Genomic DNA, 17,277 nt, shown 5'->3' on the forward strand with positions numbered 1-17,277 from the left:
TGCCATTCATCTATAAGCAGCCTGGGAGTATTTGAAGAATTGAGTAATACAAGAAGTGACCAATACAGGGCTGTGCATACATGGGTGTCCTACAAATGGTGTTCTGCCATGGACATATGGACAGGAAAAGCTCAGCTGCTGAAAGGCTGTGGAACTTGAGTAAGAGGTAGAGATTTGAAAGCTGAAGGGGGAAATGATTTGGAATGTGTATATATCAGCATTTTCACATTCTAGACTTAGGGATTTTTCTTCTGACTTTCAGAAGAAAATGAAGAATAGCAGATGTTTCATAGCTTCACTGCTAAGGTCTGCTACAGCTATAGGCCAGGAAGTACGGCAGTTGACCACAAGTGGAAAAGAGTCTAAGACCACACGTCCTTAGGAGCTCCAGAAGAAGATCTAGGTCCACATCAGACCGCAGGCCCAAGCCTTCGCTCTGGCTGTGCACTCCTGGGCTCCCCGAGTCAGAAGAGATGGTTGCTCCTTAAATGCTCATATTGCTTGGACAGTAACCCAGAGAAACTGAACTCGAATGTTAGGATGGGGAAAGGCCCTGCTGGGGGGCTTGTGGAATATTCTCAATTTGCACTTGAGAGAAGGGTATATTAGTAACACCTCCAGGCATATACCCTCAGCAGCTGGCTGGCTGGCTTCTCTCGAATACATGCATCAGCATATGCACACACACAACTTACGCCTGCAGTAGGCAGTTCCAGACCAGCGACGGCTTGGCAGGCATTGCACCGACCTTCTTCCAATCAGTCGAAAGCCCCGGTCACAGGAGAGCTCACAACGTGTGCCCAGGCTGCTGTGATAATTTCCTCCCCTCGGTGAGTAGCATGTGGCTTCTCCATCCTGGATATTTAATGTATAACACCATCGGGGGACTGTAGCAATAGAAGAAAGACAAGCTAGAAGTACAGTAATCAAGACAGTGTGGTGTTGGTGAAAAGACAGACAAATAGGTCAATGAAAAAAAATAGCCCAGAAGTAAACCCACACAGGTGTGTTGAAATTATTTTTGACAAAAGTGCAAAAACAATTCAGTGGAAGAAAGCCTTCAAACAAATGGTGCTGGAGCACTTGTACTTCCATATGCAAAAAAAAACCCCACCTCAACCTAAGTCTCACACCTTATACAAAAATTAACTCAAACGGGATCATGGACTTGAAAAAACAGGAGAAAGTCACCGGGATTTAGGGCTAAGCAAAGTGGTCTTAGGTATGATACCAACAGCACAAATAATAAAAGAAAAATTAAATTTTTTTTTTTTTTTTTTTTTGAGATGGAGTCTCGCTCTCGCCCAGGCTGGAGTGCAGTGGTGCAATCTCGGCTCACTGCAAGCTCCACCTCCCGCGTTCACTCCATTCTCCTGCCTCAGCCTCCCGAGCATCTGGGACTATAGGCGCCCGCCACCATGCCCGGCTAATTTTTTGTATTTTAGTAGCGATGGAGTTTCACCGTGTTAGCCAGGATGGTCTCGATCTCCTGACCTCGTGATCTGCCCGCCTCGGCCTCCCAAAGTGCTGGGATTACAGGCGTGAGCCACTGTGCCCGGCCAGAAAAATTAGATTTTAATAAATTAATGAATTAATAAATTGGACCTTGTCAAAATTAAAAATTGCTCTGTGAAAAGACAAAGCCATAAAAAGGGACTAGTATTTAAAATATAGAAAGAACTCTCAAAACATTGAAAAAGCAAACAGTCCAGTTAGAATATGGACAAAAGATATAAACACACATGGCACTGAAGAGGATATACCGATGGCAAATAAGCACATAAAAAGATGTTCAGCATCATTAATCATTTGGGAAATGCAAATTAAAATCATAATGAAATACTACCTATATATCCATCAGGGAGGGTATCCTTAAAACAAAAAAAAAAACTGGTAATACCAAGTGTTTGTGAAGATGGAGAGAAACTGGAATTCTCATACGTGTCTGGTGGAAATGCAGAAATACAGCCACTTTGGAAAATATTTTGGCTATTTCTTATAAAGGTAACACGATACCTTCTTACAAAGAGAGGTACACTTACCATATGACTCTGCAATCCCACTTAAAGGTATTTATGCCAGTGAAATAAAAACCTGTGTCCACACAAAATGCTGTACATGAGAGTTAAAAGTAGCTCTATTCATAATTGCCAAAAGCTGAAAACAACTCAAATCTCAAATGTTTTTTTTTTTTTTTTTTTTTTCAAGACAGAGTCTCCCTCTGTCGCCTGCAGTGGTGCAATCTCGGCTCACGGCAACCTCTGCCTCCCGGGTTCAAGCTTGATTCTCCTGCCTCAGCCTCCCCAGTAGCTGGGACTACAGGCATGCGCCACCACGCCCAGCTAATTTTTGTATTTAATTTTTGTATTTTTAGTAGAGATGGGGATTCACCTTGTTGGCTAGAATGGTCTTGATCTCTTGACTTCTTAATCTGCCCGCCTTGGCCTCCCAAAGTGCTGGGATCACAGGCATGAGCCACCGCGCCCGGCCTCAAATGTCTTTCTACGGGGGAATGGCTGAACTAACTGTGGTGTATTCATACAAAAGAATGAAGTGCTGATACATGATGCAACAACATCAATCAATCTCAAATGTATTTTGGGAAGTGAAAGAAGCCAGACTCAAAAAACTACATACTGTAGAATTCCATTTATATAACAAAAATATAGGGACATAGGCAAAAATACAGTGACAGAGTACAGATCAGTGTTTGCCAGAGATTAGGGGTAGAGGTAGGGAATAACATCAGAGGGGAAGCACTGGGCAAGAGTTTGAAGTGATGGAACTGTCTCATACTGTGGTGGGAGTTATGTGACCCTATGCATTTGTCAAAACTCACAGAACTGTACACCAAAAAGAATGAGTTTTTCTGTATGTATGTTTAACATAAAAATTTAAAGGATAATACAAAAATGTAAACTAGAGAGAGGAAGGGAATGTGACATCAAAGAAGGCATCTTTGGAATGAAAGTCCAATCCCAGTTCAGTACTGAGCACAAAAGGTTATAGGGCTGTTAAATCATAAAGGCATCATAAAGATGCCTCACAGGCTATACAAAATAACTGACTCTTTAGTGGGTTCAGAGTTTAAAGGGGCACATATAAACAAGCAGAGAGCCACCTGCCCAAGGATGCACACACATAGCATGGCATGGGTCTGTTAGCCTAGGGTTGGGAAGGCTAAAGCTCCATATGAGTTGATTCAGTTCCCACATCCTAAGGGACATTCAGTTCCCACATCCTAAGGGACAAATAAAAGGGGGGAGCTTTGAAAAAAATAGTAGATGAGACACCAAAGGAACAAAGAAAGGCTAGAGCCTCTTTCTGAGTGCAACTGGAGAATGAAGACAGATGACAGTGAGAAATCTTTTCTTCAGTAAACACTACTCTTGGGGCTACCAGCATTACTTTTGAGCCTATGGCAGTGACACATGGCTGCCATCTGGAGACACCATCTCCAAATTACAGAAAGTCTTTTAAGCACTACAGTTGCAGAGCTGTTGATTATAAGGCCACAACACATATCACAAAGATCTTACTTGGCAGGCTGGGACCTCAACAATCACTCCCATTCTATATCTCTCCCACAGTCTGTCAAGGAAAATACACATCAGATTGGAATGGGTAGAATAGGTAAGAACAGTAAAGGGAAATATAAAGGTCAGGCTAAATACCGAGACAGTAGAAGAGGCCCCAACTATTGTAAATAAGTTCAAATTTTCTGACCCAGAAAAAAATCCTGGCATAAAGACAAAAACGTTGAAAGGTTGGAGAGGAGCAAACACAATCTCAGTTTTCAAAAAAGGAAGAAGTCTCTGGGAGCTATAGCCTAGTAACACTGACAGCACTGATAGCATAGTGTTCTAGAATATTTAAACGTAAGGCGTATGCGTTACACAGAGAAGTAGTGATCTCCAGGAACCCTCTGGAACAAGTAATTCCAGATTGACCTAATTTCCTGTTTCGGCAGGGTCACCAGACTGGTAGAGCAGGGGAAATAGTGGATACACTATGTGGAAGTAAGTGAGGCATGTGACAATGCTTTTCATGTCATTGATGTGGATGAGATGAAATACAGGAGAGGTGACAATACGGTTAAAATTTCATAAGTGGCTGAGCAACTGTACCCAAAGAATGCCCATGGGAAGCTGATCGAGGATGTGGTTAAAAGAAATCAAGAAGGCAATTCCATTTACAATAGCTACAAAGAAATCTAGAAATAAACTTAACCAAAGAAGTGAAAACCTATACACTGAAAATTATAAAACATTGATGAAAGAAATTAAAGAGGACACAAAAAATAGATATCCCGTGTTCATGGATCAGAAGAATTAATATTGTTAAAATGACCATATTGCTCAAAGCAATTTACAGATTCAATGCAATTTCTATCAAAATACCAACATCATTTTTCACAGAAATAGAAAAAGCAATCCTAAAATTCATATGGAACTAAAAGAGAGCCAGAATAGCCAAAGCAATCCTGAGCAAAAAAAAAAAAAAAAAAGCTAGAGGCATCACATTACCTGACGTCAAAATATATTGTAAGGCTATACTAACCAAAACAACACGGTTTTGGTATAAAAATAGATATATAGATCAATGGAACAGAATAGGAAACCCAGAAATAAATTCATTTATTTATAGCCAACTGATCTTTGACAAGGCCATCAAGAACATACACTGGGGAAAGGACATTCTCTTCAATAAATGCTGCTTAGAAAACTAGATAACCTTTTACAGAATAATGAAATTGGACCCCCATCTCTCATATCCAAAAATTTACTCAAGATGGAGTAAAAACTTAAATGTAAGACCCAGAAATACAAAATTACTAGAAGAAAACATAGGGAAAACTCCTCAGGATATTGGTCTAGGCAACAATTTTATGGTTAAGACCTCAAAAGCACAGGAAACAAAAACAAAAATAGACCAAGAGGACTATATTAAACTAAAAGGCTCCTGCACAGCAAAACAACAACAACAAACAACCGAGTGAAGAGACAACCTCTTGAGTGGGAGAAAATATTTGCAAACTACTTATCCATCAGGGGACTAATAATGTCCAGTATATACAAGGAACTCGAACAACTCAACAGTAGAAAAACAAATAATTCCACTAAAAAAATTGGGCAAATGACACGAGTAGATATTTCTCAAAAGAGGACACACAAATGGCCAACAGATATATGAAAAAATGCTCAACATCACTAATCATCAGGGAGATGCAAATCAAAATCACACAATGAGATATCATCTCACCCCAGTTAAAATGGCTATTATTAAAAAGTCCAGGTGCAGTGGCTCATGCCTGTAATCCCAGGACTTTGGGAGGCCTATGCAGGTGGATCACTTGAGGTCAGGAGTTTGAGACCAGCCTGGCCAACATGGTGAAATCCCGTCTCTACTAAAAATCAAAGAATTAGCTGGGCATGGTGGTGGGCACATGTAATCCCAGCAACTCGGGAGGCTGAGGCAGAAGAATTGCTTGAACTCAGGAGGTGGAGGTTGCAGTGAGCCAAGATCATGCCATTGCACTCCATCCTGGGGGACAGAGTGAGACTCTGTCTTAAAAAAAAAAAAAAAAGACATAAATAACAGATGCTGGCCAGGATGCAGAGAAAAGGGAACCATACATTGTTGATGAGAATGTAAATTAATATAATTACTAAGGAAAAGAGTATGGAAATTTCTTAAAAAATGAAAACTAGCCAGGCGTGGTGGCTCACACCTGTAATCCCAGCACTTTGGGAGGCCAAGGCAGGTGGATCACCTGAGGTCAGGAGTTCGAGACCAGCCTGGCCAACATGGTGAAACTCTGTTTCTACTAAAAATACAGAAATTAGCTGGGCATGGTGGCGGGTGCCTGTAATCCCAGCTACTGAGGAGGCTGAGGCAGGAGAATCACTTGAACCCGGGAGGCAGAGGTTGCAGTGAGCCAAGATCACACCACTGCACTCCAGCCTAGGCAACAAGAGTGAGACTCCATCGAAAGAAAGAAAGAAAGAGAGAAAGAGAGAGAGAAGGAAGGGAGGGAACTAGCACTACCATATGATTCAGCAGTCCCACTACTGGGTACCTATTTAAAGGAAAAGAAATCAATATATCAAAGGGATCTGCATTCATGTGTTTATCACAGCACTATTCACAATAGCAAAGATATGGAATCAACCTAAGTATCCATCAGTGGACTAATGGATAAAGAAAATGTGTTACATATACATAATAGAATAGTATTTGGCCATAATAAAGAATGAAATCCTGTCATTTGCAGCAACATGGATGGAACTGGAAGTCATTATGTTAAGCAAAATAAGCCAGGCACAGAAAGACAAATACTGCATGTTCTCACTTAATTGTAGGTGCTAAAAAAGTTAATCTCGTGGACATAGAGAATAGAATGATAGATACCAGAGAATGGGAGGGGTAACTAGGTGGCAGGGGGGATGAAGAGAGGTTTGTTGTGGATACAAATCTACAGTTAGAAGAAATAAATTCTAACGTTTGATAGCAGAATAGGGTGACTGTACTTAGCAACAACGTTTTGTATATTTCAAATTAAGTAGAAGAGAGGACTTGATACCAACACATAAAAATAGTAAATACTGAAGGTGATGGATACCGCAAATACCCTGACTTGATTACTCTACAGTCTATGCACATGACACTCAATATGTGCCCCATAAATATGTTAAGTATTACGTATCGATAAAAGAAAAAAGAATGTAGTTAAATACTGTATTGCAGGCTGGGCGTGGTGGCTCATCCCTGTAATCCCAGCACTTTGGGAGGCCGAAGCAGGCGGATCACCTGAGGTCAGGAGTTCGAGACTAGCCTGGCCAACATGGTGAAACCCTGTCTAGTAAAAATACAAAATTAGCTGCGTGTGGTAGTGTGTGCCTGTAATCCCAGCAGCTACTTGGGAGGCTGAGGCAGGAGAATTGCTAGAATCTGGGAGGCAGAGGTTGAAGTGAGCCAAGATCACGCCATCGCACTCCAGCCTGGGCAACAAGACCAAAACTTTGTCTTAAAAAAAAAAAAAACTCCCCTGCCCCACCTAAAAAAACCCAAAAATATTGTATGGCAAAATTGTCTGGTGGGAAATGTGTAAGTCTTTATTGTGTATCTCCTGTGTTCTAGGCACCATGCTACATGTTTTCCTTTTCACATATATCATCTCATACAGTTCTCCCAACAGCCCTGTAAGGTATGTAGGTGTCTTTCCCTCTTTCGCAGATGAGGAAGTAAATTGCCCAGGATCCCTAAGCAAGTAGTGGGTAGAGCTGAAATGTGAACCCAAGCTTTGTCTGCTCCAAACCCCATGTCCTATGTAACCGCAGTGTCTGCCACTGCAGATATAAAATAGGCTACTACTTTGAAGTAAACACTGACCTTGTTGAATAGATAATATATCCACATCACTCAAAACCTCAAAAGTATAAAAAGTTACAAAGTACAATGTCTTCCCCCAACCCCTGCTCCCATGCCCACCCTGACTTAGTCCCCTCCCAAAGAACTACTTTTAATAGTTTCTTTGTGCAAATAAAGCAAATGTTGGTATAGCTTCTTATTTTTCCTTCCTTTTTAATACATAGGGTAGCATATTATGTCCACTCTTCCCTCCATTGCTTGTTTGGTAAACTTAACAGTTGTATTTAGAGATCTTTCCATATCACTACATAGTAAGTGTGCAATTTATTTAAATGAAATAACATTTGTAAAATACATAGCAGTGACTGGCACATAATAGGTGTTTGTCCAGAGTCCAAGAGCTGGAAGGGGGAGAAGCTGAGATTTGAACTCAGGCCCATTGTCTCTGCTTTCTGTAGCTATTCATCTGTCTATCTCTTTTTAAGGTGTATGCAGAAAATAAAGTGTTGACAACAGTGTTGAAAGGGCCTTCTCTGTTATCTTCTATTATCTTCAGATAACCCAGGCAGTGTGACTAGCTTGCTCACAGATGAGGCAAGCTGCAAGGAAAGCAACAGCCCAGCTGACTCCAAGCTAGGAGTCAGGATAAGGGAATGACAGAAAGTGCAGGATGAGTGAAGATGATAGCAAATGACATGCCAATTTGCTTTGAAATAATGATCTGGTTGTTCTGTTTTTTTTTTTTCCAGTCTTCTTTTCTAGAACAATGAGTTATATTTTTGATGAAAGAGATGGATTAAGCATGGCTCTAGCGTCAGACAGATCTGAGTTTAAATTCTCTGTGACTCTCTGAATCTAAAACTTCCCTGAGCTTAGTTTCCTGGTTGGTAAAATGGGGGATAATAAACCATACCATAGGGCTGGTTGTGAGAACCAAACGAAATTTCATGTGTAAAATATTTAACCCTGTGAATGTTTTTCCCTAAGTCAGTGTCTGGGTTTGAGCCAGTGTCCCATCTTTCCTGAAGCAGCAACATGCTGTGGTTCCCAGCATTCATTTTGAGCACGTGACTGAGACACACGACTGCCATCTGGAGACACCATCTCCAAATTATGGAAAGTTCTTTAGCACTACAGTTGCAGAGCTATTGATTATAAGGTCACAAAGACTTTACATGGGAGGCTGGGGCCTCAGGTTTTACTTTTCCTGGACACTCCCTCCCCCTCATCATTGCTAACTTCACTCAATTCATTTTATGCCAAGACTAAGTCCTAAAAGGAGCTTTGAGACACTAGACCTCCAAACCAAAGGCCCTTATGCAGCTTATATTTCTCCAAAGGGCTTTATGCTCATTTAAGAAGAACCAATGAAGAAGGTTAATGTTAATAATAGGGCTGCAGACTCTGTGAAAGTACCTTCTGCATCTGTTGCTTTTTACTAGCCACCTCTCCAAACTATAGTCTCCCATAATCTGGCTTCTGCTCCCAGGATGCTAGTGGTCAGCATCTACTTTTTACCATGGCTCTGTGAGAGTAACACACATGACTCCTTAAATATAGTTAAATACAGTTAAAAACAGTTAAATACACAAGTACAGTTAAAAACAGTTAAATACAGGAATACAGTTAAAAACAGTTAAATACACAAGTACAGTTAAAAACAGTTAAATACAGGAATACAGTTAAAACAGTTAAATACAGTTAAAAACAGTTAAATACAGTTAAAAACAGTTAAATACACAAATACAGTTAAATACAGAAATATAGTTAAATACAGTTAAATACAGAACTATTTTCTTGAGGGTAATGAAAAGTAAACCAAAGAGGCAGTGCATAATGAAGGCCAAATAAGTGTGTCTAGACAGTAAACATTTATTTCAGAAGAGGTACCTAGTAAGTATCAATAAATATTCAATGAACGAATAAGTGGGCAAGGGAAAGCTCAGTGTGGGCTAAAGCAGTTGGGAACACAGTACTGAACACAGCCTGACCGAAGTGCAGATTTTGTGTGGGGAGAACAGGTAGGAAGTTGTCAGTCTGGGAAGCTAGGCCGAGGCCAGATTCTGATTTAAAATGATCATTGTGGGTCACTAGGTTTGGGGGAGGGGGAAACATGAGTCAGATAATCCAGTTAGAGGCAACTGTATTATCCATGTGTGAGGTCAAAGTTTTATTCCCCTGGATTAATAAAGAAATGACAGGTCTTCGTGACTGACTGGCAGGAAGTGATGAGGAAAAGGGAGCTGTTAAAGGTGACAGGACCTATTAGAGGTGACATTGAGGTATTCTGAAGTCCAAGTAACTAAGAGAATGATGGTAGTGTTATCAGAAGTAGGAAGGTCAGTAGGTAGAACCTTTTTCAGGAGAGAGGGAATATTTTTGTTTTAGACATCTCCAAATGGAAGTGTGTAGCAGCAGTTGGAGATGTAGTCCATCAGCTCAGGAGACAGGTCAGGGTTGACCCAAGTTCAGATCCCAGTTTCATTCTCTCTATTGTCACCACCAGAGAGTCCATCTCCTTTCCCAGTTTCAGCTCTGACCAGAATTGTGAAATGCCATGGAGCCCAAGGAAGGGGGATTAAGAAGACAGGAAGGTGTTCGCTGCTGCTAGAGAGACTGAGAGACAAGCTCAAGAAAGGGTCATGGAAATTGGTTCTCTCATGGGAGAAAACTTTTTTCTTCAAGAGATGTCATTTCAGGTTGTAGATTTGTGAGTGGGTGAGAAACAGACTGTAGAGAGTTTAGGAGTTAGTGGGTGCTGAGAGAGAGAGGGAGTGGGTGTGGACCATTTGGCAGTGAGAAGAACATGAGTAGAAGGTAGCTACAAAGGAGCTCAGAGGAGCTCAAAGCTCTGATAATTTCTCAGTTGAAACTGTTTTTCTTAAAGGTTTACCTCCTTCTTGCCAAATAAAATATTTTCTCTACCCTCATTTAGATTTCTTTGCAATATTTGACACAATTTATCTCTTACCCCTTCCTTTCCTTAAAACTCTCTTCTCCTGTGGCTTCTGTAATACGACATGTACTGCCCAAATATCTTCCTACATGACTGACCACTAATTCTCTTTTTTTCCCCTTGCTGGTTCCTCTTCTCCTACTCATGTCTACATATGTCTTCTAAAGCTCTGACCCTGGCCTTCTGCTCCCTCAGACAACCCATCTATCTAAGCTGATGACTCATACAACTTCATCTTCGCTTTCAGCTGCCTGTAGGGGATCTTTACCAAACCAGTTTTCTTTTTTAACATTGTCTTTCTGAGAGGGGTCCTACAATTCTTCCAGGTGTACAGACTGAGTGCTTTCAGACATCAGTTTGTTTCTTAGCCTCTTGGTACATCAAGTCTGTACTAAGTCTTGTCGTCTCTTTCTTTGAAACATTTATGGGGTTCATCTGTACCTTCCATTTCTTTGCCACCACCCTCAGTCATCTCTAGCCAACATTACTGTAGCTGGTTCCTGGAGAGTCTCCCTGACTCAGGCCTAACCACTGAACCCCTATTTCTGCATAGAATAATCAGGTTAATGTTCTAAAATGACAATTTATTGTGTCATGCCCCTGTGCAAAAACATGTGATGGACTCCCTATAGATCCTAGTACAACAGCTAAACTCTTCTGCCTGGCTTGCAAAGCAAAGAAACAAAGAATCAGAAATAGAAGGGATATCAGATACCACCTGGCCTAACTTCCCTTTTAATGCAGGAATTACTTACTGTGCAGCATTCATCACAGACAGTTTTCCTGCCTCTCATTAGTATTGTCCCTAGATCATGGAGCCTTTCCTAATTTGGTCTCACTCTTTGTATTTAAATTTTTATTTATTTATTTATTTATTTATTTATTTATTTATTTATTTATTTATTTTTAGACAGAGCCTTGCTTTGTCACCCAGGCTGGAGAGCAGTGGTGCCATCTCAGCTCTCGGCTCACTGCAACCTCCACCTCCCAGGTTCAAGCAATTCTCCCGCCTCAGCCACCCGAGTAGCTGGGATTATAGGCACGTGCCACCATGCCTGGCTAATTTTTTGTAGTTTTGTTAGAGATGAGGTTTCACCATATTGACCAGGCTGGTCTCGAGCTCCTGAACTCAAGTGATCCACCTGTCTCGGCCTCCCAAAGTGCTGGGTTTACAGGCATGAGCCACTGCAGCTGACCTATATTTAACTTTCTTTGATACTACTCCCTCCACCTTCCATCTCCTCCAATCAGGCCGGTTTCTTCTTAGCTCCCTCCTCTACCAGGTTTGTTCTTACTTCCACATTTTTAGCCATCTGCTTTTCTGGGTGCTCTCCCCTCCCCTTTCTAGTTCTCAAAATCCCACCTATCATTCTAAGCTTAGCCTAAATGTCATCTTTCATGACCCCTTTCCTGACTTCTTTATCTTCAAACCTATTGCATTTACTGCTATCACATAGCTTCACACTTACTTGCCCTACATGTGCTAATTTTATACCCCCCCATCACCCCCAACAGAATGTCAGGTACATGATGGGGACAAAACCCTATCTGAGACCTTGTATCACCCACAGGCTTACCTTGTACAGGATTAGGCATTGAGTAACTAGTCGATACTTAATGATTAATAATATATGGAGAACCTTCAGGCTGGAGAGGTGAGGTCACACAGTAAGTCAGTAACCCAAGTTCATGACGAGAAATCACAGCCCCTGATTCCCTGTGCTGCAGTTTGGGCACATGTGAGCCAAGCCTGATGGGGATGCTTCAGGGAAGGGCCTAGGTCTGAGGCCAGAAAAGAGCTTTTCTGGGCTTGAGAAGCAGGGTAGATTACCTCGGTAGTCCAGGGCAGGAGCCCGTGGGACCTCCTCTGCATATACTTCATTGTAGCTCTCATCTGGATAGTAGCCAGAACCTAGAATAAGGAAGACAATATCAAGATGGTGTCTTGATTTCTCACTCAAGTCCTTCCCAACCTTCCCCCTCTCATCCAACTTTGTCACTTCCTTAGGACATGGCATTCCATGGGTGGGGAGCCAGGTGGATATTTAGTGGGGGAAATCCTGTGTTGTAAGGCAGCAGAACTATTGTGGGTGAATCTCAGCACCTCAGTTGCATAGAGGGCAGGCTCATGGTTGTGGGGCCAGTTACTGCGAGCACTAGAAGACTCCATCTAAAAGAAAAAAATTGAACCTGACCATACATCAATCCTGTCAATCTGGACTATAAATGACCCATTTCCTTGAAGCAACACATGAGTCTTGGTAAGACACTGGGGACTAAGCTCTGAGAATGGACTGTGGTCCCAGATAGGAGGAAAAAAACAGAACCTGTGTCTTCCCCCTAGTGACAGTCCTGCTCACAGTCCTCAAAGAGAAACAGTTACTCAGGTTTCCACTAGCCCACAGGGCACGGGCCTTTTTGTCATTGGATTACCATTGCTGGGGGTGGCGTGCCAAGGCCGAGAGGGGTGACTTAAAAGGCAAGAGGAAATGAAAGCAGTTTTGTGAGCACTTTGCCCTGGTTTGGAGAACAGAGAAGGCAGAGTCCTTCGGATAAATTTTCTGTTTCTCTAATCACAAGGAACTTTAACAGGGAGCTGCTGAGCTAGGGAACATTCCTAATCTATCTCCATCCAGTTAAGTGGCCCAGTCCCTAGTGGAGGCAGGTCTGCGGCTGTCTGGGAGACTAAACAGTGTGTTCCACCAGACGGCAGGAAATCGGTCATGAATACGAACTAATTGGAAAACAACTTGGTCCTTTCCGGAGCAAAGTTTCCGGAAGCCTTCCTTCCAGCCTCCCTGAGCCCTAACGCACGCACAAGAATAGCGTAGCCAGCTGTGTTGGAGTCAAGAGACAATTCCGTATTTCCAGGAGAGGGTGTGCTTCCAGGACAGGGCTGGGTTTTAGTGCTGGAGCCCTTTGGCCTGTGTAAACACTCAGGCCACAAGCTCGCCTCCTCCTCTTGGGAAGAGGCACAGGGCCCCCTGCACTAAAGGGCGGAGCAGAGGGCGAGATGATGAAGCTCCTCCATTCCCCACAAGCCCAGACTAGGGGTGGGGGAGGTGAGGTATTGGGAAACCAGTCCAATTTAGTGAACAAGGGAATGAATCAATTGAAAGTTTGCCTTATGAAATCATGTCCTCGTTGGTTTGCCCTCATTCCAAAGGAAAGAGTTCATTTTTTCTTTTTCCCCTCTTTCTTTTTTTCTGTTTTCCCATTTCAGTTCTTCTGGCTTCTGTTTATTTCTTCTCAGGCCTCATCTCCCCTGCTCTCTTTTCTCCCGTAACGGGAGGTTTCATTGGTGGGCGCGGGGGAGGAGGGGAGGTCATGGAATTCTCGTCAGCGGTTTCAGTTCGGTATTAGCCTCAAAGCCTTATAGGTCTTGTAAACAGGAGGCCAGATGTGTGTGATTCCCTAAAGTATTAGGTCTCCCTGCTCCGGTTACAGAGTCCAGCTTTTGAAGAAATGCTCAGCAGGGAGCAAAGGACTGTTTACCAGAAGAGAACACAGGAGTGTCAAAGCCCTGTGGCTTGATAATGGTAACAACAACAAGAACAACTATGACAATGGCTGCTAACATCTCTCAGCTCACATTCTGTGTTAAGCACATGACATATGTTAGCTCATTATGTCACCATATCATGTCAGCAGGGTAGGTATTACTAATGTGCTCCAATATAAAGCCGAAGAAACGGGCTTGAGGAACCAAGGGGGTTGTCCAAGGTCTCCCAGTTATTAAGTAGCAGAGTGGGCATTCCAGCCCAGGTCTGCTTGACCCCCTAGATACCAAACTCAGACACTCCACTGAAGATGGTGATTGGGGAGCGCTTTTGACAATGTCCAACTGGGGTAAAAGTCCAAAATCTCTTTTGCAATCCAGCTTTTTTACTGTGTGTGTGGGATCGAAGGCCACCAACCATTTTACATCATTCCAGATTTACAGGGGATGTAGGAAAACTGTGGGGGAAGACTCAATAAGATAATTACAGTCTCCATCAGGGTGCGGAAGTACGCTTTGTGTGGAGAAAGTTCAGACCACCTTGCCACTTTACACCTTTCCACTTTCCCATTTCCCCTCTTTGCCTATCTTTGAGTATTTTTTTCTTTCTTGCAAATGGTGGAATTCTTAGATGGGTATAAGAATGAAATTAAAGGGGAACACTCCCTACATTATTCTGTCTGCTTGTCCCTCTTTAGCCCTGGGGGAAGGACTTGGGGAGCATTCCTCAGTTCCTTTAGATCAATCAGTGCTTGGTTACTGTGTGGTCTGTTACTGGGCTCCTCCAACCTCCATAGTACAGTCAGGCCCTCTAAACACTGCCCTTCACAAAAGTATAGTTAGACATGTAATTGATAGTTAAAAGACTATTTCAAGATTCATATTAATCCTTGGTTTATGATGACAAATACAGTCTGACTTTCTGGGCTGCACAGATACGCCAGCACACACTTTTAACCCATTCTTTGCTTTATTTATATTCTTAACTTTTCCCAACCACTGCTGATTATTCCTGGACCCTTTTTCTGATTAGCCCTGAATCCACATTTGGCTGCTTTTCTGTGCTATGCTCATTTGAAGACAAGGCTGTAGAAGTAAACAAAACAGTCCTGGATGCATAAAGAGTGCTCAATAAATATTTGTTGAAGGAATGAATGAACAAATGCATGAAGGCAAGCCCAACAGCTGAGCTAGCAGTGTAGGGGAAATGTCTCTCATCATGCGGTCTCCTAAGGATAGAAGAGGGAAGAATGAGTGGGATTGCAGGGCTGGCGGAGGCCTCACCAATCTGAGCTCCTCAGGAGTGGTGACTCGTGATTCATGTGGAAGTGGGGAGTTCCACCTTTTCAAATAGCCCTTTGAGAACCTCAACTGAATCTAACTTTTAAAAAACTGCTCTGTGCTCACCACTCCAACAGCTCAGGCTTCTGTTTTGGGAAAGGTAAAGACCTTTGCATGCCATGAGGTTTCATACAGGTGTTCAGAATTGGGCTTCGAGCTATGTAATCTCCACTGCTTTAGTCCTGTGGTCTTTGGCTGGATTTTGGTCTCTGTAAATGAACTGAAGCTAGGGGAGGTTGGGGAGGACAGTCACATATTTATCTCCTGGAGACTTGGGGCACCTTTAACCCCAAACAGGATATGCTCTGCCAAGGGCTTGACTTGAATTTTTTCATCTCAATGTCAGTCCTTGTGCTTCACCCCCTACAAAGCCAGGTTAAGCCAAAAAGGGGAAGAAGTTTGCATATTTGTTTGAAAACTTGATGCAGCTGTTCCAGACAAACAGAGCTACTGCCAAAGGCCTCCACCAGGAGCTAAGGGCATGTGGAAAATTTTAGCTGCAATGACTGTGGCTGTGATGGGAGCAGTTTGTTATTTACTCATCTCTGGATATTTTCCTAACCCCATTGGTTGGGCCTGTCTCCTTCCCCCACTCCTCCCTACTGGCCCCTGTGAGGGCAGACACTGCAGGCCACAGAATATTCTTAGCACTTGGAATGCCAGCTGGGCCCCATATAAAACCTCTGTATGCCACTTCATTATCCTGCCCTCATCCCTTCCCTCTCCCCTTTCCCTCTTCTCACTGAGTTTGTTCTCTGGCTCTCTGGGTGAAGAATGAAATGTTCAGGAATCCAGAAAACTCCATCCCTTCTGAAGTAAAGAACAAATGAAAAGAAACTGGGAAATTCCTGATTAAAAGGATGTGATCTATATTACCACTAACAGCTTTGGCATAAAAGGGCTATAAAAATCTCATTTTATAAATAAGGTCAAGGAGGGAGGGAGGGAGGGAAGAAGTCTGATGGATTCTTGTTTCCCTTGAATAGATTGCCTGCTCCCTTATTTTTCCCAAATGAGATTTGTGGTCTAAGTCCATTTTTGTGGTCTTGACAAGGGTATTTGACTCATAAAAGGATTAATATTAATAAAGATTTGACTCATAAAGGATTTCATATTAGAAAATGGTTTTCAGGAAGCTAAGTACACAAGCAGGTGAGACAATGGCCTCAAAGGTGATGTCCAACTTTCTCATGTTTGTACTAGTGTGGCCTATTTCAAATAGCTCTTGTTAGACTGCCTTAAAAGCCTCCTTTGGTAGTCTGTTGCAATGTTTAACCATCTTTATTGTCCTTTAATACTTCTCTGTATAGAAAATAAGTGTCTCTTTTTGTAGTCTAACTCTTTCTTCTCCAAGTCTTGGTCTAGGACTTATCCTTCCTGGAAATAACAGACAACAGCTCCTAGAACTTACCTGCATACCATGTTGGTGTCACTGCTGGAGTCAGGAAGAACAGCAGAGAGAGAGCTCCTCTTTGAGTTAGTTGACTGGTCATCCTTGAAAGGGAGGATTATGGAGACAAGAAAAGATGTATGTATGGCCTGAAGTACCAGGGTAAAGGAAAGTGACTTTCAGAAGTCAGCCATCAATTAACTTCCAAAAGTGGGAAAGCAGAAATATGGGATCTGTGAGGAAGAAGAGAGATTTTATAATTAATGAATGCTTTTTATATTATCTCCCTCATAAGAATCTTTCATGTTATAGAATAACAAGACTCTGTTTGTTATTTGTGGTCCCTTTTCCTCCCAGGAGGAGGAGGACGTAAAACAACCAATCTTCAACTGACCCTGGTGGGATCAGATGCAAATGCTCCATGGTCCAAGTTATAGAGAGGGACACTGAAGTACTGAGACTAGGAAAAGACCAACATAAAATTACATGGGACCAGTAGGGAACCTGGTGACCTAAACGCTACCATTAGGTTTCATTCATTCAACTAACATTTCCTAGCCACTAATCTGGGAAAGTGTTAGCATATGTGGTCTAAGAATTTGAACACTGACGTTACACAGGTCTGGATGTGAATCCAATTCTGTCACCTATTAGCTATGGGGTCTTGGACAAATTTTTTAACTTCTCTGAGCCTCGGTTTCCTCATCTGTAAAATCGGAA

The 17,277-nt window shown here is 42.3% G+C and overlaps 1 protein-coding gene across 3 annotated transcripts in view; it reads right to left on the reverse strand.

Moving 5' to 3' along the window:
* Positions 1–17,277, reverse strand: part of SRPX2 (sushi repeat containing protein X-linked 2) — a 29,134-nt gene that overhangs the window by 9,289 nt on the left and 2,568 nt on the right. For 2 of the 3 annotated variants that reach the window (XM_037988936.2, XM_037988937.2), the window contains 3 exons: positions 16,579–16,790; positions 12,159–12,239; positions 696–887 (listed from right to left, as the gene is read on the reverse strand). In XM_037988936.2, coding sequence (XP_037844864.2) covers positions 696–887; positions 12,159–12,239; positions 16,579–16,660 — 355 coding nt within the window. In that variant the 5' untranslated portion in view covers positions 16,661–16,790. The remainder of the gene's footprint in view (positions 1–695; positions 888–12,158; positions 12,240–16,578; positions 16,791–17,277) is intronic. The other variant, XM_037988938.2, reaches the window with a different exon arrangement.

Source organism: Chlorocebus sabaeus, chromosome X (assembly GCF_047675955.1).
Source record: "Chlorocebus sabaeus isolate Y175 chromosome X, mChlSab1.0.hap1, whole genome shotgun sequence".
NCBI lineage: Eukaryota > Metazoa > Chordata > Mammalia > Primates > Cercopithecidae > Chlorocebus > Chlorocebus sabaeus.